General features: G+C 51.1%; 6 protein-coding genes across 6 annotated transcripts; 1 reads left to right on the top strand and 5 right to left on the bottom strand.

Moving 5' to 3' along the window:
- Positions 1–155: 155 nt before the first annotated feature.
- Positions 156–1,993, bottom strand: BJY04DRAFT_208623 (FAD-dependent oxidoreductase; the record flags this gene model as incomplete). Its single annotated transcript, XM_073714010.1, has 2 exons — positions 156–1,163; positions 1,214–1,993. The coding sequence occupies 2 exons, from the start codon at positions 1,991–1,993 to the stop codon at positions 156–158; spliced, it is 1,788 nt and encodes a 595-aa protein (XP_073569304.1).
- Positions 1,994–3,709: 1,716 nt separating this feature from the next.
- On the bottom strand, positions 3,710–7,220 carry hir1 (putative histone transcription regulator Hir1; the record flags this gene model as incomplete). The annotated part of the gene is made up of 5 exons (XM_073714009.1): positions 3,710–3,807; positions 3,869–6,607; positions 6,665–6,883; positions 6,994–7,068; positions 7,184–7,220. The coding sequence occupies 5 exons, from the start codon at positions 7,218–7,220 to the stop codon at positions 3,710–3,712; spliced, it is 3,168 nt and encodes a 1,055-aa protein (XP_073569303.1).
- Positions 7,221–7,533: 313 nt separating this feature from the next.
- On the bottom strand, positions 7,534–9,382 carry BJY04DRAFT_193564 (SPFH domain-containing protein). The gene is made up of 2 exons (XM_073711928.1): positions 8,782–9,382; positions 7,534–8,710 (listed from the first exon to the last, which is right to left on the bottom strand). Exons 1-2 carry the CDS (start codon positions 9,258–9,260, stop codon positions 7,933–7,935), a joined length of 1,257 nt encoding a protein of 418 aa, XP_073569302.1. The 5' UTR covers positions 9,261–9,382; the 3' UTR covers positions 7,534–7,932.
- A 1,707-nt stretch (positions 9,383–11,089) lies between these two features.
- Positions 11,090–13,476, bottom strand: BJY04DRAFT_208620 (La domain family; the record flags this gene model as incomplete). Its single annotated transcript, XM_073714008.1, has 3 exons — positions 11,090–11,131; positions 11,183–11,645; positions 11,696–13,476. 3 exons carry the CDS (start codon positions 13,474–13,476, stop codon positions 11,090–11,092), a joined length of 2,286 nt encoding a protein of 761 aa, XP_073569301.1.
- Positions 13,477–16,191: 2,715 nt separating this feature from the next.
- On the bottom strand, positions 16,192–19,117 carry BJY04DRAFT_93363 (nitrogen permease regulator 3 family protein). The gene is made up of 2 exons (XM_073721322.1): positions 17,889–19,117; positions 16,192–17,837 (listed from the first exon to the last, which is right to left on the bottom strand). Exons 1-2 carry the CDS (start codon positions 18,931–18,933, stop codon positions 16,432–16,434), a joined length of 2,451 nt encoding a protein of 816 aa, XP_073569300.1. The 5' UTR covers positions 18,934–19,117; the 3' UTR covers positions 16,192–16,431.
- A 983-nt stretch (positions 19,118–20,100) lies between these two features.
- BJY04DRAFT_93274 (Kha1p) lies at positions 20,101–23,326 on the top strand. The gene is made up of 4 exons (XM_073721321.1): positions 20,101–20,445; positions 20,494–20,910; positions 20,962–21,624; positions 21,674–23,326. Exons 1-4 carry the CDS (start codon positions 20,335–20,337, stop codon positions 23,144–23,146), a joined length of 2,664 nt encoding a protein of 887 aa, XP_073569299.1. The 5' UTR covers positions 20,101–20,334; the 3' UTR covers positions 23,147–23,326.

The following is a 23,326-nucleotide window of genomic DNA, read 5'->3' as shown; positions in this document are numbered from 1 at the left end:
AAATCTTTGGCTGTTTGTTACATGTATTTCCCGTCACCCACGTACTTCACCGCCCACATGATTACAGCCTCACTATGTCACATGATCGGCTTCCCAAACAGGCAAAGCGTTCAGAGCGCCGGCCTAAGGTCAGCTTCATGATCTCTCATATTTCGTCAATCTTCGTACTGGCTCCGACAGTGGCCTCCTTTCTTCCGGCATAGTCCTTCGGCATCCCAGTCCTCACTGCCTACTCCGCTGCGAGTGATGAAGAGCCCTGATGGATCCCATTTCTGCTTGATTTCATACAGGCGACGGTAATTGCTTCCCCAGAAAGATGTTTGGAAATTCTTCTCATAAGCATTCGCTTCATTGAGGTATGCGCCCATACTCTTCGGTCCTTCAACTGAGCGCAGACGCCCCACATCCCTCCATGCCAAATTCTTGATAGCCTCTTGTTCCTCGAGAGACGCATTCGGGTTCCAACTATGGCCGGTGGTGATATGTGTGGCAGCCTTTCGCCATGCTGGATGAATGGCACTATCAATATGTCTTCCTTGGGCTACGGCTCCTCCGGCCACAACATGTCCGGTAGCCACTTGACCAGGGCCCAGAATACTCTTTAGCACAGACGATAATCTTCGCGGTCCGTCTTTTGAAGTCAATAGATCGCGGGAGAAAAGTCTGGAGCAAAGTAGCGTAATACTGCCAGTTGTGTCAGCATCGTTCGTGATAAGAACATCCGATATGAGAGTGGCGATATTTGGCAACGTATATGCAGCGTACTGTATCGTGACACCAGACGTCTCGTTTAGCTGCTTTAGCAGAGGAGCATACGCCTCATTGACCTTCGAAACATCGGTCTGATCCGGGAACATGAATGTTGCGATAAAACCAGAGATAGTGGTGTTGTCAGTCCAGGGAAGCTGTGGGAAGACATAGTAGTAACCCCCTCCTCCAGCATCGTTCAGACCCGGCAGGTGCGCATGGAACTGAGATACGCCTTCCCAGAAATTCGGGTGACCTTCAGGAGTTGAGATGTTAAGATTGGCAAGGGTGACCGGTGCCTCCTCAAAGGTCCGGAGGGTAACATCCACAACCACTCCAAAGGTGCCACCACCTCCGCCCCGCAAGGCCCAGAAGAGGTCGGAGTTGTGATACTCGTTAGCGACGACCAGTTCTCCCTGCACAATCTGTCAGGTAAAGTACGAACATCATATTTGCGATGACCTACCTCGGCTGTCACGACGGTGAATTGAAGCGCGTTGTCTGACGCCATGCCCTTCCATGGCCCCAAAAAGGAGTGCCCACCACCTTGGATATATCCTCCAGCTGCACCGACAGTGTGAGCTGCGCCAGCAACGACCACTCTGTCCTTTGCTCCAACTACAGGATAAAGCTCCTGGAGACTGACACCTGCGGCGATGGTAACGGCTGGGCCTTCACGTCGGCCCTTTGGGGCACCTTTTGCCTTGAAGTTATCGATGATGTTGATATCCTTCAGGCCACTAGTCAGGATTTGCAGTGACTCGGGAGCAGTCGAGCGGCCTAGAAAGCAATGGCCAGAGTTCTTGATGGCAAGGCGGAGATTGTTCTTCCTCGCGAAGCGAACGCCCTTTTGGATATCGGATGCAGATGTTGCTATAATCGAATAGAGCGACACACGGCCCTGTCCGCACGGCTGGTTGAAAGGCGTTGCAATATGGCAGGTCTGATTCTGCTCAGGCCAAGCCTCCCAGTTGACATACTGGACCGCACCAGGCTGCGCCGCCCTCCATGTTGAATTTGTCCATTGGCTTTGTACAACTTGACACGCTTCACTCCTCTCTCGTTCGTCATGGCAAGCATCGGCAACAGGCCTCACGGCAACCAAATTTCCGTTAACCGAATAATTCAGAGCGCGCCACTCTTTCGGCGATGGCCAGCAGTGCTGATGAGGTCTGCATCGGCAATGAGAGTTGGCGCTGGCATACGCTAACGAGGTAAGGAACGAAAACAAAAGCAAGATCTTCATGATGGACGATTGAACGTACTTCACAATGCTATGCTATGCTTCTTGAGGGCTTTGAGGGCGAGCGCATTCCCCTTTATATAGCCTCACCGACATGACCTGCATTTCCCAATAGGGACATACGAGAGACCCGAAGGCTATGCCGCTAGTTGTCCACCCCGTGGGCCCGTACCAGATCAAGCCTCCAACTGACGTCAAACCAGGGCATTGCAGCCCGAGCACCTCGTATTCCTTGTCTGGCAGCCTCACGTGATCGCGATCATTGGCCATTTTGGGACTCATGAACCATACAACTCAAAAACATGATGATCAGCGGCCCAGACACGACGACCTGAAGGCCTTACAGGTGGGCATGACGCTCAGTCGCTTTGTCAGAGCGCCTTCGCCTTCATAATGGACAAAGTAACGAATTCTGCAGCATGACCTGACCTGTCAGCTCGCGGTCAGTGGCCTATCTCAACCTGCCCTGCACAAATCAATTGTACTTGGTGCCCCGCAAGGCAGACTCAAAACTTGAAGAGGTGAATGCATACTTGTTTGAACTCGTGGTCGTTTACTCGTTTAGGAGGCATGCTCTTAAAATCGAACCTTGATTTCGTCCTTCTTGGCCTCTATCTAGGCAACTACGTCTGGAAACGAGTAAACGACTCACCTTCACTTTAAACATGTCGTCTTATTAGAGGGTCCCGTAGGCCAAAATTTCAGCTATGTAAACATCTTGTCACATGACAGCAGAGGATCAATCTGATTCTGCTACCTCTTTTTGCATCTGTCCTTATACTGGTTCTCTAGTCCCGAACCAAGGCGAAAGCACGTCTTGATTCTATATCAGAAGATATGGATTTTTTCAATCGCCAGCAAGCTATAGTCACCAGAGCAAGAAGAAAACAAGCATATACGCACAACACCCACACAAACACACCCTGGCTTGTGCTCAACAGAAGCATAAATCAGAAGTCAGTTACAGTAGTTATTATCGCTTGTAAATACACAGCGCCGGATTCTCGCCCTATCTACCCATCAGTCTATCCCCGCACATTCCATCTTTGCGTCTCATGATACTTCTCCTGACCCTTCGCCAGCCCCCTCAGAAACTAGACTCTCCACCAAAACCCTCAATTATAACCAAGAAGGATGGTAAGATATCCACTGCAGCTCAGACCTGAATCTGATGGCGCAGTGCCGGCTAGTAGCTGTTACACCTATTCGCTGGACATGTTGCTCCATGGTAGAACCATCAATAGGTATATATATGTAGAGCGTGGTAAGCTCAGAGACAGTAAGCAGTGTCCTTAACATCCAAAGCCCTCTAAACATGGGGTGCTACTACACTCAGAATAGAAAAGGCCACACTGGCGACAGTCTGAGAATAAATGGATAAGCTTTCCTCGGCCTTGGCCATTGATAAGAAGACCATAGCTACCAAGGTAAAACCTGAAAACATACATCATGTCAGAAAGTTTTTTCTTGGGAAAGCCCTAAATTATCAAGCTCCTCGTATTTTACACGTTAGAAGACAGAGATATATCAGCCTTTCCGGCCTGATTGGCTGCCTCGTGAAGAAATCCTGGAAAATCAGATGCTACCGCGCTGTACCAGAACCATAACATAACGCCCCTCCGGTTAAGCAATCGCAGTTGCAATTGATGATAGATAAAGTAAAGCAAAAGAGGCAGATAGAGAAAGATAAAGAAGAAGGTCGGTCTCGTATAAAGTAACTTAAACCTCCATCGCATCACCCTCATAAGATTGTGTATCGACTACCCCGAGCAGTTTTGCGTAGGGGACCGTGACGCGCTGGAGGTCTCGGTGTTTACCTGTAAGAATGACGGTTAGTAATCCGGCGCAGAAGCAAACGATTCCATAAAATCTCCTTACCAAGAGCCAAGATCACCTCCTTCAGCAGAACCTCGCGCGGCCACCCACAAAGCGTCTCCGAGCTCTCCTTCCAGTTCCGATCTGCCTGCTCTGGTCGACGCTGCAAAGCTGTCGAGCTCGCACTGCTATCTTCCTCCTCGAACACCCCGCCCAATAGGCCCTTAAGCAGCTCCTCAACTTTACTCTTCAATCCCTCAGCGCCGATTCGCTTTGCGTACATGGACAAGTAAAGCCGGAATTCCTCTTTCGCGCCTAGAGAAAGCGCAGCTGCAAGACGGTTCTCAAGATGCGCGATTGAGACGCTCGACTCGAAGGATTCGTAACCCTCTCTTGAGAGTAGAACCTTGATGAGGCGCTGTAGAAAGTAAGCGCGACCGCGGAGGAGGGTTTCATTTGTTGTGTTGCGTTCTAGGAAGGGAATTATTCCCGCCGAGACGGCGCGTTTGGCTTCTGTATCCTGCGAAGTGTCCGATGCAGACTGTAGATTACCGACGGGGGCTTCAGTGGTGTTCCAATATTGACTGCCGACGGCCCACCAGGGTTCTGAGAGGCGTTGCCAGGTGTATAAGGAGGGAGAGTAGGCGTAGCCTTCGCCGTTGGAGAGGGCGACGATAACGCGGCCTTCGGAGTTGATGCGAGCGTTTGTGATGGAGGGGGCGGCGGTGGGGTGGGCGCCGAGCGTGTGTATTGCGGCGTCGAGAACGGGCTGTAGAGAGATTGGCGGGTGGGGAGAGGAGAGTTGTTCCACGTTCCAGACGTAGCACTGGCCTACGGCGGAGATGGCGAGGATCCAGGAGCCATTACATTCAAGTATAACGGGTTGGGCTTCGAGGACGAGGGCGCTGACGAGGCGGCGGCCGGCGGGAGTCCAGATGTATACTGAGCCGTCTTCGCAGGCGGCTGCCCACATGCTCTGGTTGCCTGTCACAAGGAGAACGGTTCTTGGAAGGAAGTCCTGCCATAGAGGTTGTTCGCCGCGGAATAGAGTGAGTCGGACTGGCTCACGGTCCGCAGCTCGGCCGGTCAAGCTGGCTGCAGAAGGGTTTCGGGCCTCAAACACAACGTCGACTCGCGATTTATTTGTTTCACCTGAGGTGGTGGGGGGTTCTGTTGGTTTGCCAGCCAAGTCGATAGCACGCAAAATTTGACTGCGAACTTTCGGTACGGCCAGCCGAAGCTGGCTTACGGCCATACAAGGATTCGTGACTGCAGGGCGGATGAACTCTGGAGTCGGCTGCTGTCCTGTGGCAGGATTCTGAGGGTATGCCGGCAGGAGACCGTCAGCTGTGTTCGTTAGAATAGGAGTCGCACCATTCTGGCTGGCTACGGCAACTCGTTTCTCGACATGCCCATCATCATCACCTTCTATTTGCGCAAGCTTCCTCTTGTTCCCGAAGAGTAAGGCCGCAAGACCACCTTTGGGCAGTCCATCAAAAGGCTTTGAAAGATCAACAATAGACTGCGGAGTGTCGGCTTTGACCTGGCTACTGACAGACGCCATCAGCCGAGCCTGCGGCAGAGACGACTCAGCACCCCCAGCGCCAGACACCAGTAAAGGTTGAATACGCTTCTTTCCGTCCTTCGTGTAGGTAGGTCGTTGCTTCAATCTTTCTAGCTTGGCCTGATAAGGATCGGGCTTGTCAGCTTCTTGCGTTGTTGTGCCATTGGTTTGTGTTTTTGGAGCATCAGCTGTTGGAGACGGAGCAGCGGCCGGGGTCACAGCAGTTGAGGCTAGAGGTGTAGGCTTCCCATTAACCACAGCATCATTAGCGGTATGGTCATCACCCATTAAAGCACCCATACGCCCCTCGACACCCTTGAGCTCGCCTGCCTTGCTCTTCTCCTCAAGGAGGAGGCCGTCCGTGGTCTCTGCAATACCCGCACCCTTGCGATTCGTTCCGAACTTGGTTAGGGACTTCTCGTTCACATCCAAATCCATAGCGAAGCCTAGATCTCCGTTCTCGAACCGAACCGCAAGAATCGTGCCATCAAGCGCAGTTGCATACAGGCAGGTGCCGTCTGGACTCCAGGCCAGATCAGAAATCGGCTTTGCCGCTATTTCCTGTGCCACCACGATCGGCCGCGCGTTGCTCGTAATCCAGACGCTGAGCGATTTATCGCCTCCAGCACAGGCAATGACTGTGACAGCAGTTTGTGCTTCTTCCTCGTCTCTGGAAGCGGGCTGCGAAGCATACAGTCGTGGAGAAAACGAACAAACTTCAACCGGCGCTTCATGCCCGATCAAATTGATATCTCCATCCCACGTGCCACGATTAATAATAGCCACAGAGCTCACAGGCCCGTTGACCGCATTCGCGGCAGCAATATGCATGCCATCTGGAGACCAGGAGCACCGTCGGAAGTAAGCCGTTAAGGGAGAATTCTGGAACGGCGCTGTGATGGTTTGCTCGAGGACGAAATTATTCATTTGATCGTGCGCTGTGGAATTTGGGCCAGGGGACGTAAATCGGAAGATTCGCACGGTCCGGTCATCGCTCGCTGTCGCAAAGTACTTGTTCGCTGGGTCGAAAGTAATCCCCTTGACGTGGCTCTGGTGCACAGAGAGTGTCTTCAGCTTCTCGAATGTATGCCCTGACCACACGACCACTTTCGAATCCAGCCCGACGGAAACGAGAATCGACGAATCGTACGACCAACCCAGATCCTGAACATCGTTATCATGTCCTATCAATCGCCGAATCGTGCGCCAGTTTTCAACGGGTGGAGCTTCGTTTGACCCTACACAAAACCGTCAATCGCCCCTCGTCCACCGGGTATAGAAACACCAAAACATACCGAAACTCGTAGCATGAGACGGCGGATTCGCATCCAGTGTATAAATGCACACAATCTTGTCATCTGCTCCAGAAGCCAGGTATTTCCCGTTCGGTGAGAAGCGGACCGTGTGAATCGTGCCGGAGTGGTTGCTCATAGATGCTAGTTGCTTTGGCTTACTAGCTGCTGAGTTATCCGTGTCGCAAATAGCTTCGGTACACCATATCCGAACGTATCCATCTGTAGTATTTGAAAGCATGTACAAGTCAATCGCTGTTCGGTTTTGATTGCGCGTCTCCGCAGCATGCGGCGTGGGGACGAATAGGTGGTTGATCCGGGACGAAACTGACCTCCAGCTGCCGTTACAAGACGGCTTCCATCTGGGGATACATCGCAACTGTAGACTTCAAAGGCCTTCCGCTCGCCTATGATCAGATGAAAGAGAAGGAGTTAGCCAACAGCTCGTTAGGATCGAAGATATGGGATAGTATAGTAGGATTCGAGCTACACGGGGCTTGAATTAGATGATAATTAAAGTACCTCCATGTGTGAGCCAGACTGGTTTAATTATATGCATAGCGCAGCCTCGGTGATGCCTCTGCTCCGTTTGAGTTATCTGTCTCGCAAGGGCAGGGTGGTAGGTATAGCTCGAACAACGGAAGTCGACGTAGATCAGAGAGGAAGTAATCGGGGCATCGCAGAAAACAAACGTCCACCGATGGTGAGATCCGTATTTATAAGAGAGATACAGTCGACGGGGCGACTGTAGCAGGAGCGTCGAGGCAGTGGGAGTGATGGGAGTAGTTCATGCGAACAGAAAAAGGGCCGGCGGAGGGCGCGCCCAAATCCCAAGTCGCGATCTCCAGCGGCGCGGAATCCGTGGACGTGGCCCGAGCTTTTTGCTACGTTTCCGCCCAGACTTCACTAGTTATACAAACAGGCGAGACATTGAGGACTCGACGAGACATGCTTGTATGATACCTCGATCCTCCTATTCTAATATACATGATTCATTTCTAGGAATGATCTTCCACATCGAAGCCCATCTACAACCGTCCTCCACAACAACGGCCTGTCCCGTGCACTTTTTCAAGACCCGATAATGAGACAACGCTGAGAAAGAAAAGATGAGTAGCTGGTACATTCGTACAGTGATGAATGCAATACGTCAAAGTAGAGTATTTCTGGGCGTGATATGGAGAATTCAACTCCGTTGTCATGGCCCAATCGTCTAGAGACGATGGTTGAGGGACGAGAAATGATTTGACGAGTATCGCTCAACGGCAGATTCATTCAACCTTCTCTTGACGCGCCTGCTCGAATCCTTCAAGGACCTCCTCAACGACAGGCGTCCTGGTTGCGGAGTCGGCAGTGGACTTCTCCTCACTGCTCTTTTCGGAATCCTGCACCCCAAGAGCCTTGGCCGCAATACTCCTCGCCTGCGTACCACTCACTTTGCCGTACACGGCCATGGCGTTGGCAATCATACCACCCAAGTCACCCATATTTCCAGGAACAACAACAGCCGTACCCTCATGAGCAAGTTTCGAGAATGCCTCGACGTACTTCTCCGCAATATTTAAGCTCATAGCTCCGTGCGCACTAGATTGTCCGGCCTCGATAGCCTGGGCCACGGTCTCGATCGCCTTCGCAGTGGCTTCAGCCTTTGCACGAATCGCCTGAGCCTCACCGGCAGCACGGTTGATCCGCTCGATCTTGTCGGCCTCTGAAGCAAGGATCACGGACTGTTTCCGACCTTCAGCGATGTTGATCGCACTCTGTCGCTGACCTTCGGAATCGAGAATTTCTGCTCGCTTTGATCGTTCTGCTGTAACTTGGCGGTGCATAGCTTCAACGACGCCATCCGGAGCATGGATATCTCTGATCTCATAACGTAGACATGTGACACCCCAAGCCTGTGCGGCCTCGTTGATGGCCTGTGTAATATTGGTGTTGAGCATCGCACGCTCCTTCAAGACATGATCGAGCGTAAGCTGGCCAATCTCTGAGCGCATCGTCGTCTGCGCAAGTTGAGAAATGGCGTATTCGGCGTCCTCCACACCGTAACTGTACGAAGCTCAATTATTAGCCCCAAACGCACAACAGCTATGTACTGCAATTGCCAGAATATCTCTCACCTAGCCTTGTAGGCATCAAAAACCCTCGTATACAGCACACCGTCCAACTCCAACGTAACATTATCCGCGGTGATCGCATTCTGACTCGGAATTTCAATAGCTGATTCCTTCAAGCTCTTCACGTACGCGATGCGATCCAAGAATGGGACGAGAATGGCCAAGCCCGGTTCCAGAATTCGATGGAACTTGCCCATGCGCTCCACGATCCACGCCGTCTGCTGTGGTACGAACCGAACGACTGTGTTTACGGGGAGACTTTGCCGGCTGCTGAAGTATGACGGTGGTGAGCCAGACTGCGACATGCCGGACGCAAGACCGAGAAGCGAAGATTCGGGGGCATTTTGGCGCGGTGCGGTTGTGATGGTTCGCCGGCGAAGGGTTGTTTGTGGTGTTGGGAGGACGGAGAGAGGGAGTCGGAGGTGCGTTCGGGGGGTAGCGGACCGGAGGAGCCTCGCAGTTTGTCGAGAGGCTGCTTCCATTGTGTATAAGCGGATTGAGGTCGGAAAGAGGGAGGGTTGAGAGTGTTGAGAGGTTGAAGAAGCTGAGAGAATATTCCGAATTGATGGTGAAGCTGACTCCACGATCCATCACTCAGCTGTTGTGGCCTCAGGCTCCACTGATGACATAACTCTCATATAGTTATAGTGTCCAGACCACAGCCATCAGAGTCAAGGATGTGAGTAGAAAATTTGTTTTAGAGATATTGGAGAACACATTAACTAGTTCTGTCCCGATTAATACATGCCCCATGTACGACTAGAAGATTGTACCAGACAAATGTTAAGAACCCTCCTCTAAAATCTGCAGACACTACTCAAACTATCACAGGATAATTTAGAACAAAAGAAGAATACATCACCCCTGCCCTTATTATGTACTCTGCATTTCCATTGCTTGACTCCGACAGTCGCGGGGATATCTTCGAAATGAAAGCCCTCCGCGCCAGGATATAGCAATGCGCAACTCCGTATGAACCGTACGTGGACGCCCGGGAAATGCCTGTGAGAAAGAACGACAATTATATCAATCCTTCAGTAACTCTTGAAAGTGGTGAAGAAGACGGAACAGCAAGATTGAATGAGGTCTGGCCAACTCAGCCAGAGATGCAGACCCGGGTGTAAAGCAAGCAATGCCATTTTTCATTTTTTTTTGAGACTCGTTTGCGCCGCGCTGTGGTAAAAAGAAGTATGTTTTTAGGAACCTTTTGTATGCTGCCTGGTCGATCCATACTAGAAACCTGGTGTAATGGGGAAATGGAGTGCATTGCCGCAGAATTAGAAAGTGGAGAAGACTGGAAGGTGAATAGACGAAGCGAAAAGAGAAAAGAGAAAAGATGAAGCAAAAAAGTGGACGGAACGGGATCAAGAATCTATGATGGTGGGAGCGGAAGCAGCTCGGCACACCCAAAGCAAGTGGAGTCGAGAGAAAATAGCCCAGCAAATACAAGATCCGGACTCCAGAGATTTTTCAAACCGGAAAGAAAACAGTGCGAGGAAAAGAAAGCGAAGAGCTAGTCGAGATCTCCATGTGCATATGTCACCCACCCACTTTGCTGAGAATAGATGTCATCGGCCACTCGACAGATAAATGCATAAGCTGACAGATTGTGATGCAAGTCATGATGGATGATAAGCCACAACAGAAACATAAGGGCGAAAGAGAAATAAACATGAAAAATCACTTTTGCAACCGGCTCACAAGCTCGCATTCAGGATGAACAATCTTTCAGCGACTTTGAAGGATCTGAGGGTCCCAAGACACACACTCCCATGCATTCAAGTGAGAGACAAACATGTTTTGTATCCCTGGTGCGCGTGGATAGAACACCATTTCCCCAGAGCGAGATCCCGAGAAACTTCGACAGGTATGTCCGGGTCGCTGAACCAAAAAAGAAAAGAACCGTGAAAGTGAACAATATCGAGGGTACCGTTGCCGATATATCGTGCAGGGGTCATAAACGCTAGACTCTTAAATTCATTGTACATTTGTGCATTGAGATTGGACCAAAAATGTGACCATCTTCAGAGTCGAAGATCCATATTGTGGCCACCGTTGATTGTCGTCAACATGGAATTGACAACCTGGTTCAAGATGAAGCCATTGTGGGTATTAATGAACCGTTATGGGGATTTCTTGTCGACATGCAATGCGGAAAATGAACTCCGACCATATGTTCATGTATGCTGAGAATGACGGCGAGTCTCATATTGGCACCCTGAAATTGTGTTAGCGGCTGATTGCATTGAGGAGATTCAGAAATGTTGTGAGGATCAACATTTTACTTACAAGGTAGAGACGGCAGCAGCAACTAGAATTCGGAGTAATCACACACAAAGTCATTGGTATCGCGCTACTATGAGGACGTTAGTTTGTTACACTTTGGTGAGCAAGATATCCTTACGTTCGAAAGCTCGCTTCCAGTGTGGACACCATTAGATGGTGAAAATTCCGGAGCAGCCGATGATAGTGCGGTCTTTGAGGGGTAGGTGCCGTTTGTTTGCAGCGACTTTGGGATAAAGCCATTGGTAGCTGCATCCAGATGGGTCTGTGGTGCCGGAGCATCGTTCTGGCTTGCGGAAGGGATGGGTCCGGCGTTCTGAGCCGAAACGTCACGTTGCTCTACCGGGAGCACCCACTGCTCCCAGCGGTCCCTCGTCCGGAGCCTATCAATACCATCTTCGCCAGCGTAGTGTTCAGCGACCCTCAATTGCCGTGAGACGTGGCGGAGCAGCTCATAATCTTCCGTCAGTTGCTTGACTCGCTTAAAGCTGGCGATGATGTTCAGCGGAACGAATCCCTGAGAGTCCATGTGCTTGCGTAGGTAAATGTCTTTGCACAAGTTGTCGACCGAGAAGTAGTATTCACTGTCGGTGTTAGCAGTATCTTAAGGTCCAGGTACATCACATAAACTTACAGCTGCATCGTTATCATGCTCATAAGGGACCATGATTCCATGTATGGTTGGTAAGGAACAGCCGACATGGGACCAGCTTGCACTGGTTGGAAGCCGTACATGGTGTTCACATCGGCCGGGTAATTGGGGTACATATTGTACATGGATGAAGAGTTGGGCAACGATGGAGATCGCATAGTCATGGGGTGACCACGGGAGCCATTGGTGAGCCCATGTTGTTGAGGTCCCCGGCGATCGTTGTAGCCGCCAAATGACTTAGGGTGCATGAAGTTTTGAGGGGCCATGTGGTTGTTGGGGTAATGCGACGCCTGGGCACCATTGTAGCCGGCATGAGCACCTCCTCGCCCACGGTGCCCGCCCCTGCCTCTTTCAGCACGGGGTTCTCGGGAGAACTCCTTCTCCTTAAAATCTTTGCGGTCACCGTGCAAGCCGGAGAAGTCGGCAGACTTGGGTCCGTTCTCGTAACGACGCTCAGTAGGCCCAGGCCGCGGTCCATTGTGAGTATCGACGGACAAATGGGGGTTCTTTAAGGTTTGGTCGCCTCCCTTGTGAGCACCCTCGTAGGTCTTAGAGAAGGGTCTAGTGTGTCGAGCAAGTGTCTCGCCGTTGACGTGCTTGGCGGGGGCATTCGCGCTTTCCACACCCTTAGACCCACGGGTACGGTCAGCCGGTGGTGCTTTGCGTGCATCTGCATCAGTGCTGTTTGAGCGTCGTGAGGGTGCTGGCAGCGAGTTAGCCCGAGCCGAATTCGACTCGTTCCTACCTCGGTCTCCAGCAGTGGGTTGCTTCGTGCTGGGACCTTGCGAGACCTGACCGGGCGATGACTTTTCGGATGGTCCGCCTGCATGTCCGCCGTTACGAGTGGTATCTCGTCCACCACGGGCACTTCGTCCACCTCGACGTGCAGCAGAGGGTAGAGGGGTGTTAAAGACGGCAGTGGGCACATAAGGAACGGGGGTCCATTTCTCCTTGCCATGCGGGCGAATGACTGGGCTCTTGTCAGTCTTCTCAGACTTCTCTTGTGCCTTCTTCTTCTCCTCGCCTTGGGCGCCTTGCGGTGTGGGCCACAGCGCAGCATCGGCAACTGGAGGAACAGGTGTGCTTTCTTCGCGGCTCTTGGCTCCATCACCCTTCTTCTTATCCGCCGAATCTCCACCCTTCTTCTTAGAGCTGATCTTCGGTTGCTCTTGAGACTCTTCGGTTGTAGAAGAAGTCTCAGATGTGGGCTTCGGAACACCAATTTTCGTGACGGGTTTCGAAGGTGTGGTAGCCTTAGTTTTGGCCTCCTGGGCCTCCTTTCTTTGTTGCCAGATGTTGACTGCGGGTAAGGGAGCGGCTTTAAGCTCTTTTGGCGGTGCAGGCTTTTCTTTTTCCTTCTCAGCGGTCTTTCCCTTGGCGCCCTCTGAAGTACCACTCTGCTTGTCCGTTCCTGAAGTCTGAGATTCCTTGTCCCAAGTAGACTCAGAGGTGCCATTCGGAGCGCCTGAACTTTCGTCTTCTCTCGAGATCGTGGACGACTGCGCAGCAGCGGTAGATGAAGAGGTCTCGGAAGCCTCTACCTTAGAGTCGGCTGAGCTCACTTCTTTCTCGTTGTTGGCAGCGGGGCTGTCGACATCAGCAGGAGCCTCAACACTTGGTTCTGCAATATCTGCGCTGGTCTGTGAAATTTCCGACTCCTGCTCATCGGACTTGGACACCGGTGTGTTCGACTCGGACGGCGTCTTGGATGGCGTGGGAGCAACGCCCTTTGCTGCTTGAGCATAGGAAAAGGTGGCGGCCATTTTTGTTAAATTGAAAGGTAAATCGGGAGATGTCAAGTTTTCGTGCTGATGATCTTAATAGAAAATAGTTCTGCCAGAGAACGAGTACCACTTTAGGTGACCACAACCGGAGGGGATGCGAATGCTGTTCGAACGCCGATGGAGGTAAACAGATTCAGATTCCGCCCTTTTGGACCCCACCTGAATGCAACTTCCCGTTGCTTATAATCACTCTTCGCAATTTGTAGATTGGGAGGTGTTCGATGGGCGAGTCAGAGCGATACTTGAATGACAAATGTCTCGCTCTAGCAAGGTCCTCGAAAATAGATTCGAATCCCTATCCGTACCGTTTGTGCCCGTATCGGAAGGTCACGTCAACCGCCTCCGCAGAATTCTCAGGCAGCTCTGAGCTGGTAATTGTAGTAATGGTGCGAATGTGATGTTGGAAGGGCAAAAGCAGCGATCGACGTAGGAGAGGTCCAAGACGATGCGGTTCGCAACTAAATCAATCGACTGTATTAGACCCTAGCTAATTTTGTCACGTCCGTCCAGTGTTCAGTCCGTTGGGGGGTTGGCACACGGTAGGCCTACGGCACAAACAGTCCAGCGACAGAAAACTCACAATCGAAAGCGGGACACGATCAATGACGACGGGAATCGGTCGCCCCTTGGAAGACGTAGAGGATCGCGGTTTTCACGTGGGAACGGCTGAATAAAAAGCAACAGTTCTCCAAGTACCGAAACGTCCTCGAGGGAAATGTCTCAGGAAGCGAATCTCAAAAAAAAAGTGTCGATGATCGCGCTAGAGGACCGAAGAAGAACTCGTGCGGAGAAGAAATAAAATTTTAGGGAGATCAACTAATTGATTTACCCTTTCCAATCTCAGAGAGGAGAAAAAGGAAGCAGAAATAAAAGGCCCGGTAAAGTTGAAGTTACAGGACGTGCGAAGGAGAAATCCGGCAGCGGCAAGACTGAGGAATGAGCACGGGCTGAGTACAACAACAACACCGGCGGCAGTGAAGCAGCCGAAGGGCGATGAAGGGGATGACGGGGTGCAGGAGTTGAGGGGGGACAAGGAGGGGAAGAGAGAAGAGAGGAGGGGGTGAAGAAGCAAGAAACAAGAGTAGGGTGAGGGAAAAGGGAAGAGAGCAATAAGGCACACAGACAGAGGAGGGAAGAATAATAATATTATCCCCAATCAAAATTCAATTGCCAAATCCGCACAGGGCCGTCCACTGTAAGAATCACTGGCTCAGGAAGAAAAAAAAGTAATACCAAAGAGTCCACTTGCTGAGAAAAATTTGGTAGGGAAAAACCGTTCTTCCTCTTGCTTTCCGTGTTTTGGACCTGAAAAATCCTTACTACTGAGGTATTGTCCGAGACGCCCGCACATTGCGCCAGCACAGTGGGCTTCAGGGCTTCTTAGGTAGTGCTACTGTGGATATACCTTTCATGAACCGCTTTATTATACAGGTTTTTTTTTTTTTTGACAAGGCGCATAGCTTCTGATTGTACTGTATCTTGTAGTCGTTGACAGGGTGCTGCTATGCTATACTTCGACATGGATGCGCTTCCTCTTGTCCGAGTAAGAGTCATAATCATCAGGGCTCCAACGCATACCTCTACTATGCCATGTCCTTCAAGGAGTTGTTTTTGTTATAAATAACGTTACTTCAAGCAGTCTGTATTCTGGTTCCTCCTTGGGAGCAGATGAAATACGCAGTATTTATACTACGTACATTCGAACCGTAGAGGAGATATGCCATTGAAAACCAAGCACTGAGCATACCCCGTGTTTCATATAGTAGAGTCAGCTTCTAAAAAAAACCTATGACCGAATCGTCAGAAGAGAACATGCTGCCGTACGTCAGTTGCAGACAGAAGGAAGATAGTAACGAGGTTACCCTCAGTTCTCCCACCCTCGTGAGTCGTGCCGTGGCCCGTAAACCCACAACAAGACATGCGCAGTGACTAGGAGAAAAGATCCTGGACTAATTCAAGCCTAGTCGCAAGACTGTCACGGCCGGACCTTTATGCTTGCCCAAAAGAATCGAACATACATATCCGAATCTCCGGTATTAACTACGGCCGACTCCCCTCCCACCGAAACAACGCATCTGCGGAGTATAGCCGACCAGGAACAGGCAGTGAGGGGTACTGTGGTCAGGCCATGAATATTCATCCTTATGCATATAAGACTTGATGTCTACTACTCCGTACAACGTGATTCCGCACGATTTTCAGAAGACTTTAGAGTGTGACTCTTCCCTCGCTCCCTCGCTCTCAACCCCGATTTGGAGTATTGTAGCCATTTTCCTCTTCTCCAAATCATGCAATCGCCAATTTCTTGGCGTCGCCCTCGATGTTACCGTCTCGAAAGTCAGCGAACCTATTCAAGGCCTATCTCGAAATCGAAACAGTTGGGAGACATCAAAATCTGAATCTTTAAGGCCCTTTTGCCGGTCAACATATGTACCCCGTCTGACTATACACTGATGATATCTGCGATCTTGCAGGGAGCACGTGACAGCCGCCCCATTCCGTGAAGGTTCCCGGCGCGTGCCGTTGCAACAGTGAAATCCAGGTCTGAGCGGATTGTATCCGTACACCATACCGAGGTGATGTGCTACGGTGTCTTCAGTCCCTGCATAAAAATCCTACCTCTGAAATCCCAGGGCAAATTGTGAAGATCTACGCTGGCTCATGCACTAAGAGTAGGAAAGTCTGAGGAGCCAGTTTATCATCATTATTAGGGCTGATTCTCGGCATACTGGCGTTCGGGTCGGAATTCTTCGGATGCTGCCCCATCAGAGTCTCAGAAATCCAGATTTCAGAGTCCTTCCTCCCGGGGGCCGGAACCCTGAAGTTAAGACCGGGCCAACTTGATTCCTGACGCATTCTAAGATGGAGTAGCTTCTGCTCAATGTCTGATCCTGCGCAGCGCAGGCTTATTAGTAACCACAGCACACTGCAGCATTACCAATGCCTAAAGGTCACTAGGACATGTTCCTTCGGATGCGGCTCGAGCGGTATCTGGGGGATTGGGACCCCTAGCCGAGCGAGGACCATTGCGACCAGTTTCCGCTTATGATTCTCACGAACAGAGATCTTCTCTAGCGCGTCGTAGCCATTGAAGTACTTGACGTAGGTTGGCCAAACCTGCTTCAGCGACGTTCGTACAACTGCGGCCTCAGAGTCCCCCTCTAATGCGTCAGCGCCAATATGGTCTTCATTACTGGCCAAATCTGCCGGGTATTCGGGAAACCGTGCCACAAGCTCGTCTAGCCATCTAGATTCCAGTGGGGAGGCTTTATGAGGCAATAGTATCAAAGAAGCCGTGTTCAATGAGGCAGAACGGTCGAGCAGGGAATGCGACAGATCAAGTCCAGTTTCCGCTTTCGAACGATTTGCCATGGGTGTCAAGTCTCCGCTGCCGTGGCTGGCAAGAGAGGAAGAAGAAGACGACGAGGCGTCGTCAAAACTATCGCCCTCGAATGTACCATCGTCAATGGCTTTTGCCTTGTCAGATGTAAGGGAAGTTGACCGATCTCTGCTCAAATATTTGTCAACCTCCTCTCGTCGAATGGCCTTTTCAACGGCCATTTTCACCTCAGGCGATATCTTTATTCGAGCAAACGACCGGATTTGAGTGACCCATCCGCCGCGCAATAACCAGGCTAGTATCTGAAAATAGGTTGCCTTGTGGTCCTTACTCGGTATAAAGTTTCCGTAAGGTCTTGGGCTCCCGCTTAAAGCCGACAACATCTTCGGTAAGCTGGGAAGGGTTGGAAACGCCTGTTGGAAAGCAGTTATTGCCACTTCCAGTTTGCTGAGGTCACAATTCGGAGACACAATGTAGATGTCCCGTTGGTGGAGTGGGGGGATCGCGCGTGCCCTCCTCCAATAAACTAAATGACTGGCTAGAAACTGGATCGTAGGGAGAGGTATTCCAGATGATTGTGATATTTGAACAAATGATTTGGTAGGCTTGGAGCAACGAATATAATGGACAAGCGGCGGGGCTAAGGCTCCTCCGGCGGCCTCCACATCCTTGATTATGGCTGCCTCGCTGTCCAGCAGCAATAGCGCAAAGTGCTTAGCCATTACTTGATGCGGAGCGGTATTCTCATCAGTTGTTGGGTCATCTGCGGGGGTTATGCTGTCTGCGGTCGTGAGCCACAGTCCAGGGTATGCTTGGTCGGTTTGTGCGGGGAGGTACGGTGTTGAGGTCAGCGGTGGGATTTGGACAGAAATGGAAACGTCGGGACTAAGCGTAACCGATGCAATTTTGGAAGCTGATATGCTGGTGTAAAGGGTGCAAATCGCCCTCGCAAGGGATGACTGGTTGATTAGATCAGTATAGAGTGTGTTGAGACAAGTTCCTGCGGAATGGTAATTAGGCTTCAGCTGGTAAAACTAGACAGGGCACTGACTCTTCTCCTTTGCTTTCTCCTTGATATGCAAGATATGCTGAGACTCCCTCCAGACGTAGTTTGTCCGGGCTTGTTCCCATTTCAGAGCCTTGGTAAATTTCTTGATGATGTTGTCGTAGATTTCCCGGACGCGCATGGAATATTCCAACAGAGGCGGATCCATCACAAAAACGACGTTAAACATTGTCATTGAGTCTTTGTCATCAGAGTCTAGCGATTCGCTGGCTATCTTCGAGGACCGCATGCTAGATACGGACGCCCGTGGGTTTTTGGCGGTAACTGGGCTCAAGGTTTCGGTCGACGCTGCAATCGTGTCCCCGCCGTCTTCTTGTGAATCATCCGCTGTGTCATTGTGGCCAATATCTCCTCCCTCCCATTCGGCACGCTGCTTCCTTTTCTTCTTCTTGCGCCTTTGTTTCCTCCAGCCGCCGTCTTCACGAATGAAAACCGGCCACCCGACGAACGCCAGGTCATTAATTCCAACCTCAAAACGCCGTTTGTGCCATGAGGGCGACGGGCTTAAAAGTTTTTCCCAGACATCAACTGGCAAACCCAATATGGACTCGATTGGAACACGGGGCCCATCTGTGTCCCTCGACCCGTCTTCTTGTCTATCGGACCCTGCAGCGGAGTCGGTTTCGACATCAGAGTTTGTACCACGCTTTTTGAAGTAGGATCTGGAGGGGCCCGGTCGTTGATTGTCTGCCCCTGGAGAAGCCGAGACTGAGTTATCGTCGATGCCGAAGTTGCTCGCTCGCCTAATATTTAGATTGCTCCCCGCGACATGGCTGCTTTGGGCATGATTCTCCTCCTCGTCTTCGTCCGAGCTTGAGTGACTGTCATCGCTAGATGTAGAGTCGTTACTTTTTGAGCTTTGTCTACTCTTCGAACGGGAGGTACGTCTCGGTTTGGCAGGGGTTCGAAGGGCGTTGTCGGTGAGCGGTTTAGGAGGGTAGTGGAAGACGAATCGAGGGCCGGCGCGAGAGCGAGCGATGAGGACGATGGCAACCAAACAAGGGTCTGGTGGACGTGCAATTGAAGACATCCGAGAGAGAGGCCAACTGATGGCAAGTGCAGATGCAGATGGCTCGTCTCGTGGGCACTCGTGGAGCTTGGACGGAGTCGGATGAGGGCCGAACTCGGTGCGTGCCGGTCGGAGCTGGAGCTTCCCCGCTCTTTCACCCACTGCAGGCTGTCTTCAATTTCATTACCTACCTAAGGCACAGGTCCTCAACCCGCCATGAGATCATAAAACTACACTGACATAGTTACCTAGGTAGGTATTGAGCTTGAAGAGATCTTCAAGTAGCTTCGATAGATTTACACATGTCCAACTGTTCCACTCCAACTCCTATTAACTATATCGTCCCTAGGCTGCACCAGCCTAAAGGTCAGAACAACAACTCGGGGCCAGCTTTCATACGTGCCCTGATGAGAACTGAAGAACCTACCTATAGTCTACTAAATAACCAGAATGACGCGATATAAAGTTCGCTAGGTATGATTTGCTGCGATGGCATTAGTCTGCGGCGGGGAATTTAGTTCCAATCATAGCGGACTTGTACAGTACCAAATGATAGACCACGCGTGTCGTTGCACAGTCACAAGACTTACTGTGATACTATACATAATAATATATAGAGTCAGAAATGTGAGGCTATTTAGAGTCTAGAGTCTGGAGTAATGTGGGGGGACTCTGAGTCATGTGACTAAAGATTTTGCTTGTTTTCGCTGTTCGGTGCAAGTCAAGATCCCAGTCACGCCGACGAGTGTCTGCGACTCTGCGTATCATCAAGCTGACTTCGCGGCCAACCAAGAGTCGGAGTCCGACACAAGAGGCAAATGTTGCTCCCATCAGGTCAAAATAGGGTTCTTTGGCGTTATCGGGGCCAGAAATGTCAGAGTCAGGCCCTGATTGGGTCGCCCAGATTGTATAGATCTCATGTGGGCTCGCTAGTAAGCTAGCACCCAAGCCTCCAAGACTCGCTTCTCAAGATCTTGTTGGACCATGCTGGAGTGGCTTGTACCGCGTCTCAGAGCGGTCAGATGCTCACTGGAATCTCTACAAGCTGTTCAGACTGCTTTTGGTGCTGGTCAACAGGTAGGCTGACGCAAACGGCGGGCGTATCATCCGATCAACCTTCGGACAGCTGAAGGTTTGAGCTTTCAGCCATCAACGACTTCCCCGCAGTAAGCTCATCTACGGTGAATCATTCTTTGACCTCCCGTCTTGCTCAACATCGATAATCTGTTTCTCTCCACGCCAACCACGTGGGTCCCGCTTGTCAACGGCCGGGGTTGAAGTGGGCTAGTCTGGTCGCCTTTGTGCTCACCGGCCCCTATATAATTACAGCTGCTCCTCGAATAATCCTTCAGCTTATCTTTCCTCACTCTCTCATAACTGGCGCTTCAACTTACGTATCAGCTCCTTCTGACCGCGCCTGTCATGGCCGACAACTCGACGGAGAATCGGGCTCCCCCTCAGGGTGGTATTCTTGAGGGTGGCGATCCATCTCAATATGACCCCAAAAACCCAATTGTTATCTTCATTATTCAGGTAAGCGACCCTCTAGAGTCAGGTGTATCAAAGCTTATGCCGGGATAGGCGTTCATCATTATAGTTCTTTGCCGATTGCTTCATTGGCCGCTGCAGAAGATTCGCCAGCCTCGCGTTATCGCCGAAGTCATCGGTGGTATTGTGCTGGGGCCTTCGGTGATGGGACGAATTCCTAATTTCACAGACTCTATTTTCCCTGCAGAGTCGATCCCAAATCTGAACCTATTCGCGAACGTCGGTCTAGTGTTGTTTCTCTTTCTCGTCGGCCTTGAAACCAATCTCGGCTTTCTGGTCAGTAACTGGCGGGTTGCTGGCAGTGTCTCCGCCGCTGGCATGGTCCTGCCTTTTGGGCTAGGTGCTGCGGTGTCCTATGGCCTATATCACGAGTTTCGCGACGACGAGGGCATAAAGCCCATTGAATTCGGCACCTACCTGCTCTTCATCGGTATTGCAATGGCTATCACAGTACGTTCAGCCCTATTTAGATTCCTACTTGTCTAATGTCTTGATCTCTAGGCATTTCCTGTTCTATGCCGTATCTTAACAGAATTAAAATTGCTTGGAACAAATGTCGGTGTCATCGTGCTCTCCGCCGGCGTCGGCAATGACGTTGTTGGCTGGATTTTGCTCGCCCTTTGCGTCGCGCTAGTCAATGCTGGAAGTGGTCTGACAGCGCTGTGGGTGTTGCTCGTCTGTGCTGGTTACGTCCTCTTCCTCTGTGTGGTCTTCCGCCCATTATTTTTGAAGTTTCTCATTTACACTGGAAGCTTGCAAAAAGGGCCAAGTCAGGGGGTGGTCACCATTACGATTCTCATAGCCCTCGCTTCTTCTTTCTTCACTCAAGTCATTGGTGTTCACGCTATCTTCGGAGGTTTCCTAATCGGCCTGCTATGCCCTCACGAAGGTGGATTTGCACTCAAGTTGACAGAAAAGATTGAGGACCTCGTAGCGGCTTTGTTCTTGCCACTATACTTTACGCTTTCCGGGCTTCAGACCGACTTGGGCTTACTCGATTCCGGTATTATATGGGGCTACGTCGTCGCTGTTGTTCTAATTGCCTTTGTCGCCAAAGTGACTGGGGGAGCCCTTGCATCGAGAGCCTGTGGCCTTCTCTGGCGCGAAAGCTTCGCCATTGGAACCCTGATGAGCTGCAAAGGCTTGGTCGAGCTTATTGTCTTGGTATGTCCTCTCCCATAATTATTTAGGGTTATACTAACCTCAAACCTAGAATATCGGCTTGCAAGCGGAAATTTTGAGCAGGCGTACTTTTACCATTTTTGTCGTTATGGCGCTCGTGACGACATTCGCTACCACACCGTTGACGACCTTCATCTACCCCAAGTGGTATCAAGACAAGGTCGACCGATGGCGCCGCGGGGAAATTGACTGGGACGGAAATCCTATCCATCCTGGTGATCGTAGCGACAGTGTTACGGCCGCCAAAGAGCAGCAAGAGTCACATAATGTTCGAAGACTACTCGTCTACTTACGCCTCGATGGCCTTTCCAGCATCTGCACCCTTGCAGCACTTCTTGGACCGAATCATGCACCAACGCCGAAGGTTCACCCGGAGAAGGCTCAGCAGAGCACCAGATCGCCTGAACCAGCGGCCGAGGAGTCTGCTGCAAGCGAAGTTCAAGATGACAACTCACTCAAGGTCCATGGAATCCGCCTGCTGGAGCTCACGGATCGAGACTCAAGTGTGATGAAAGTGTCGGAAGTTGATGACCATTCCTTGTGGGATCCAGTGATCAACACTTTCCGCGCGTTCGGCCAATGGCACGATATTTCGATCATGGCCGGCGTCTCGGTAGTTCCCGAGCATTCATACGCAGACACCGTGCTTACTATGGCCCGCGAGGATACCACCGACCTCCTCCTCATTCCTTGGAGCGAAACTGGCGCCTTGACCGAGCATCAAGGCGGGCTTGGTTTGGATGAAGCAAATCGCTTTTCCAGCGGGCCATATACGAGTTTCGTTTCGAACATTCTAGGACAGAGCTCCTGCAATGTGGGTGTTCTCATCGAACGGAGTTCGTATACTCGCAACGCCAAAGCTCGACCTAGCATCCAACGAAGTGTGAGTATCAGGAGCATGGGAAGCGCCTTTTGGTCCAGTCCCGCAGCCACACGCTCCCATCATATTGTTATGCCGTTCTTTGGCGGAGACGACGACCGGTTCGCTCTTCAGTTCGTCCTCCAGCTAGCCCAGAACGACCAGGTCACGGCCACCGTCATCCACATCGACCTCCCCAAGGCCACACAGCGCTCTAAGGCAGCAAATGTCGCCGTTGCGCCAAAGCAGCACGACATCTCGAGCCCTCAGTTTGAGCGTGCTGTACAGTCTGATGAGATATTCTTTGCAGCACTTCGTGATTCTCTCCCAGATGCACTTTCATCCCGAGTGGTTTTCAAGATCATCACACCAAAGAAAGAAAACTCCGGCGCCGCCGTCCAGCTCGTCATCGATAGTGTCAAGAACGAAATGTCTCAATCATTGCTCAAGGACGGGAACATCACCGTTGTCGGACGACGCAACAATCGCCTTGACCAGACGGTTGAAGTCGGCTCGCCGTCTGAGGAAGTCGGAACCGATGCCCGGGGAGTCTTGGGGGCCGTTGCCGAAACAATGGTACGGACTGAGCATAAAACCGTTGGAAATGTGCTTGTACTGCAGGCAGCTTCTCCTAGACGCGACTAGATTGTTGTCATCTTGAAAGTATATACCATTTGTTTCTTTCAGTATACATTTATGATACCATTCGTTAAGCATGTTACTGGATTGCCCTCCTCTGGACCCTCTACATCATGGTCCGGGTTACCTTGCTGAATCTCACACCAAGTCTTAAGCTGCTCTCTAAATAACTATAGGCTACGGAAA

This window comes from Aspergillus karnatakaensis, assembly GCF_047715665.1.
Source record: "Aspergillus karnatakaensis strain CBS 102800 unplaced genomic scaffold BJY04scaffold_37, whole genome shotgun sequence".
NCBI classification, from domain to species: Eukaryota; Fungi; Ascomycota; class Eurotiomycetes; order Eurotiales; family Aspergillaceae; genus Aspergillus; species Aspergillus karnatakaensis.
This window is presented reverse-complemented; position numbering and strand designations above follow the sequence as displayed.

Excerpts from the sequence above, each read along its gene's own strand:
- BJY04DRAFT_93274 (XM_073721321.1), top strand. The coding sequence starts at position 20,335 with ATGGCCGACAACTCGACGGAGAATCGGGCTCCCCCTCAGGGTGGTATT. Across the intron at positions 20,911-20,961 it reads GTATTGCAATGGCTATCACA|GCATTTCCTGTTCTATGCCG; the intron begins GTACGTTCAGCC and ends CTTGATCTCTAG. Across the intron at positions 21,625-21,673 it reads TGGTCGAGCTTATTGTCTTG|AATATCGGCTTGCAAGCGGA; the intron begins GTATGTCCTCTC and ends CCTCAAACCTAG.
- BJY04DRAFT_93363 (XM_073721322.1), bottom strand. The coding sequence starts at position 18,933 with ATGTCTTCAATTGCACGTCCACCAGACCCTTGTTTGGTTGCCATCGTC. Across the intron at positions 17,838-17,888 it reads GGAGAAAGCAAAGGAGAAGA|GAACTTGTCTCAACACACTC; the intron begins GTCAGTGCCCTG and ends ACCATTCCGCAG.
- BJY04DRAFT_193564 (XM_073711928.1), bottom strand. The coding sequence starts at position 9,260 with ATGGAAGCAGCCTCTCGACAAACTGCGAGGCTCCTCCGGTCCGCTACC. Across the intron at positions 8,711-8,781 it reads TTTGATGCCTACAAGGCTAG|TTACGGTGTGGAGGACGCCG; the intron begins GTGAGAGATATT and ends AGCTTCGTACAG.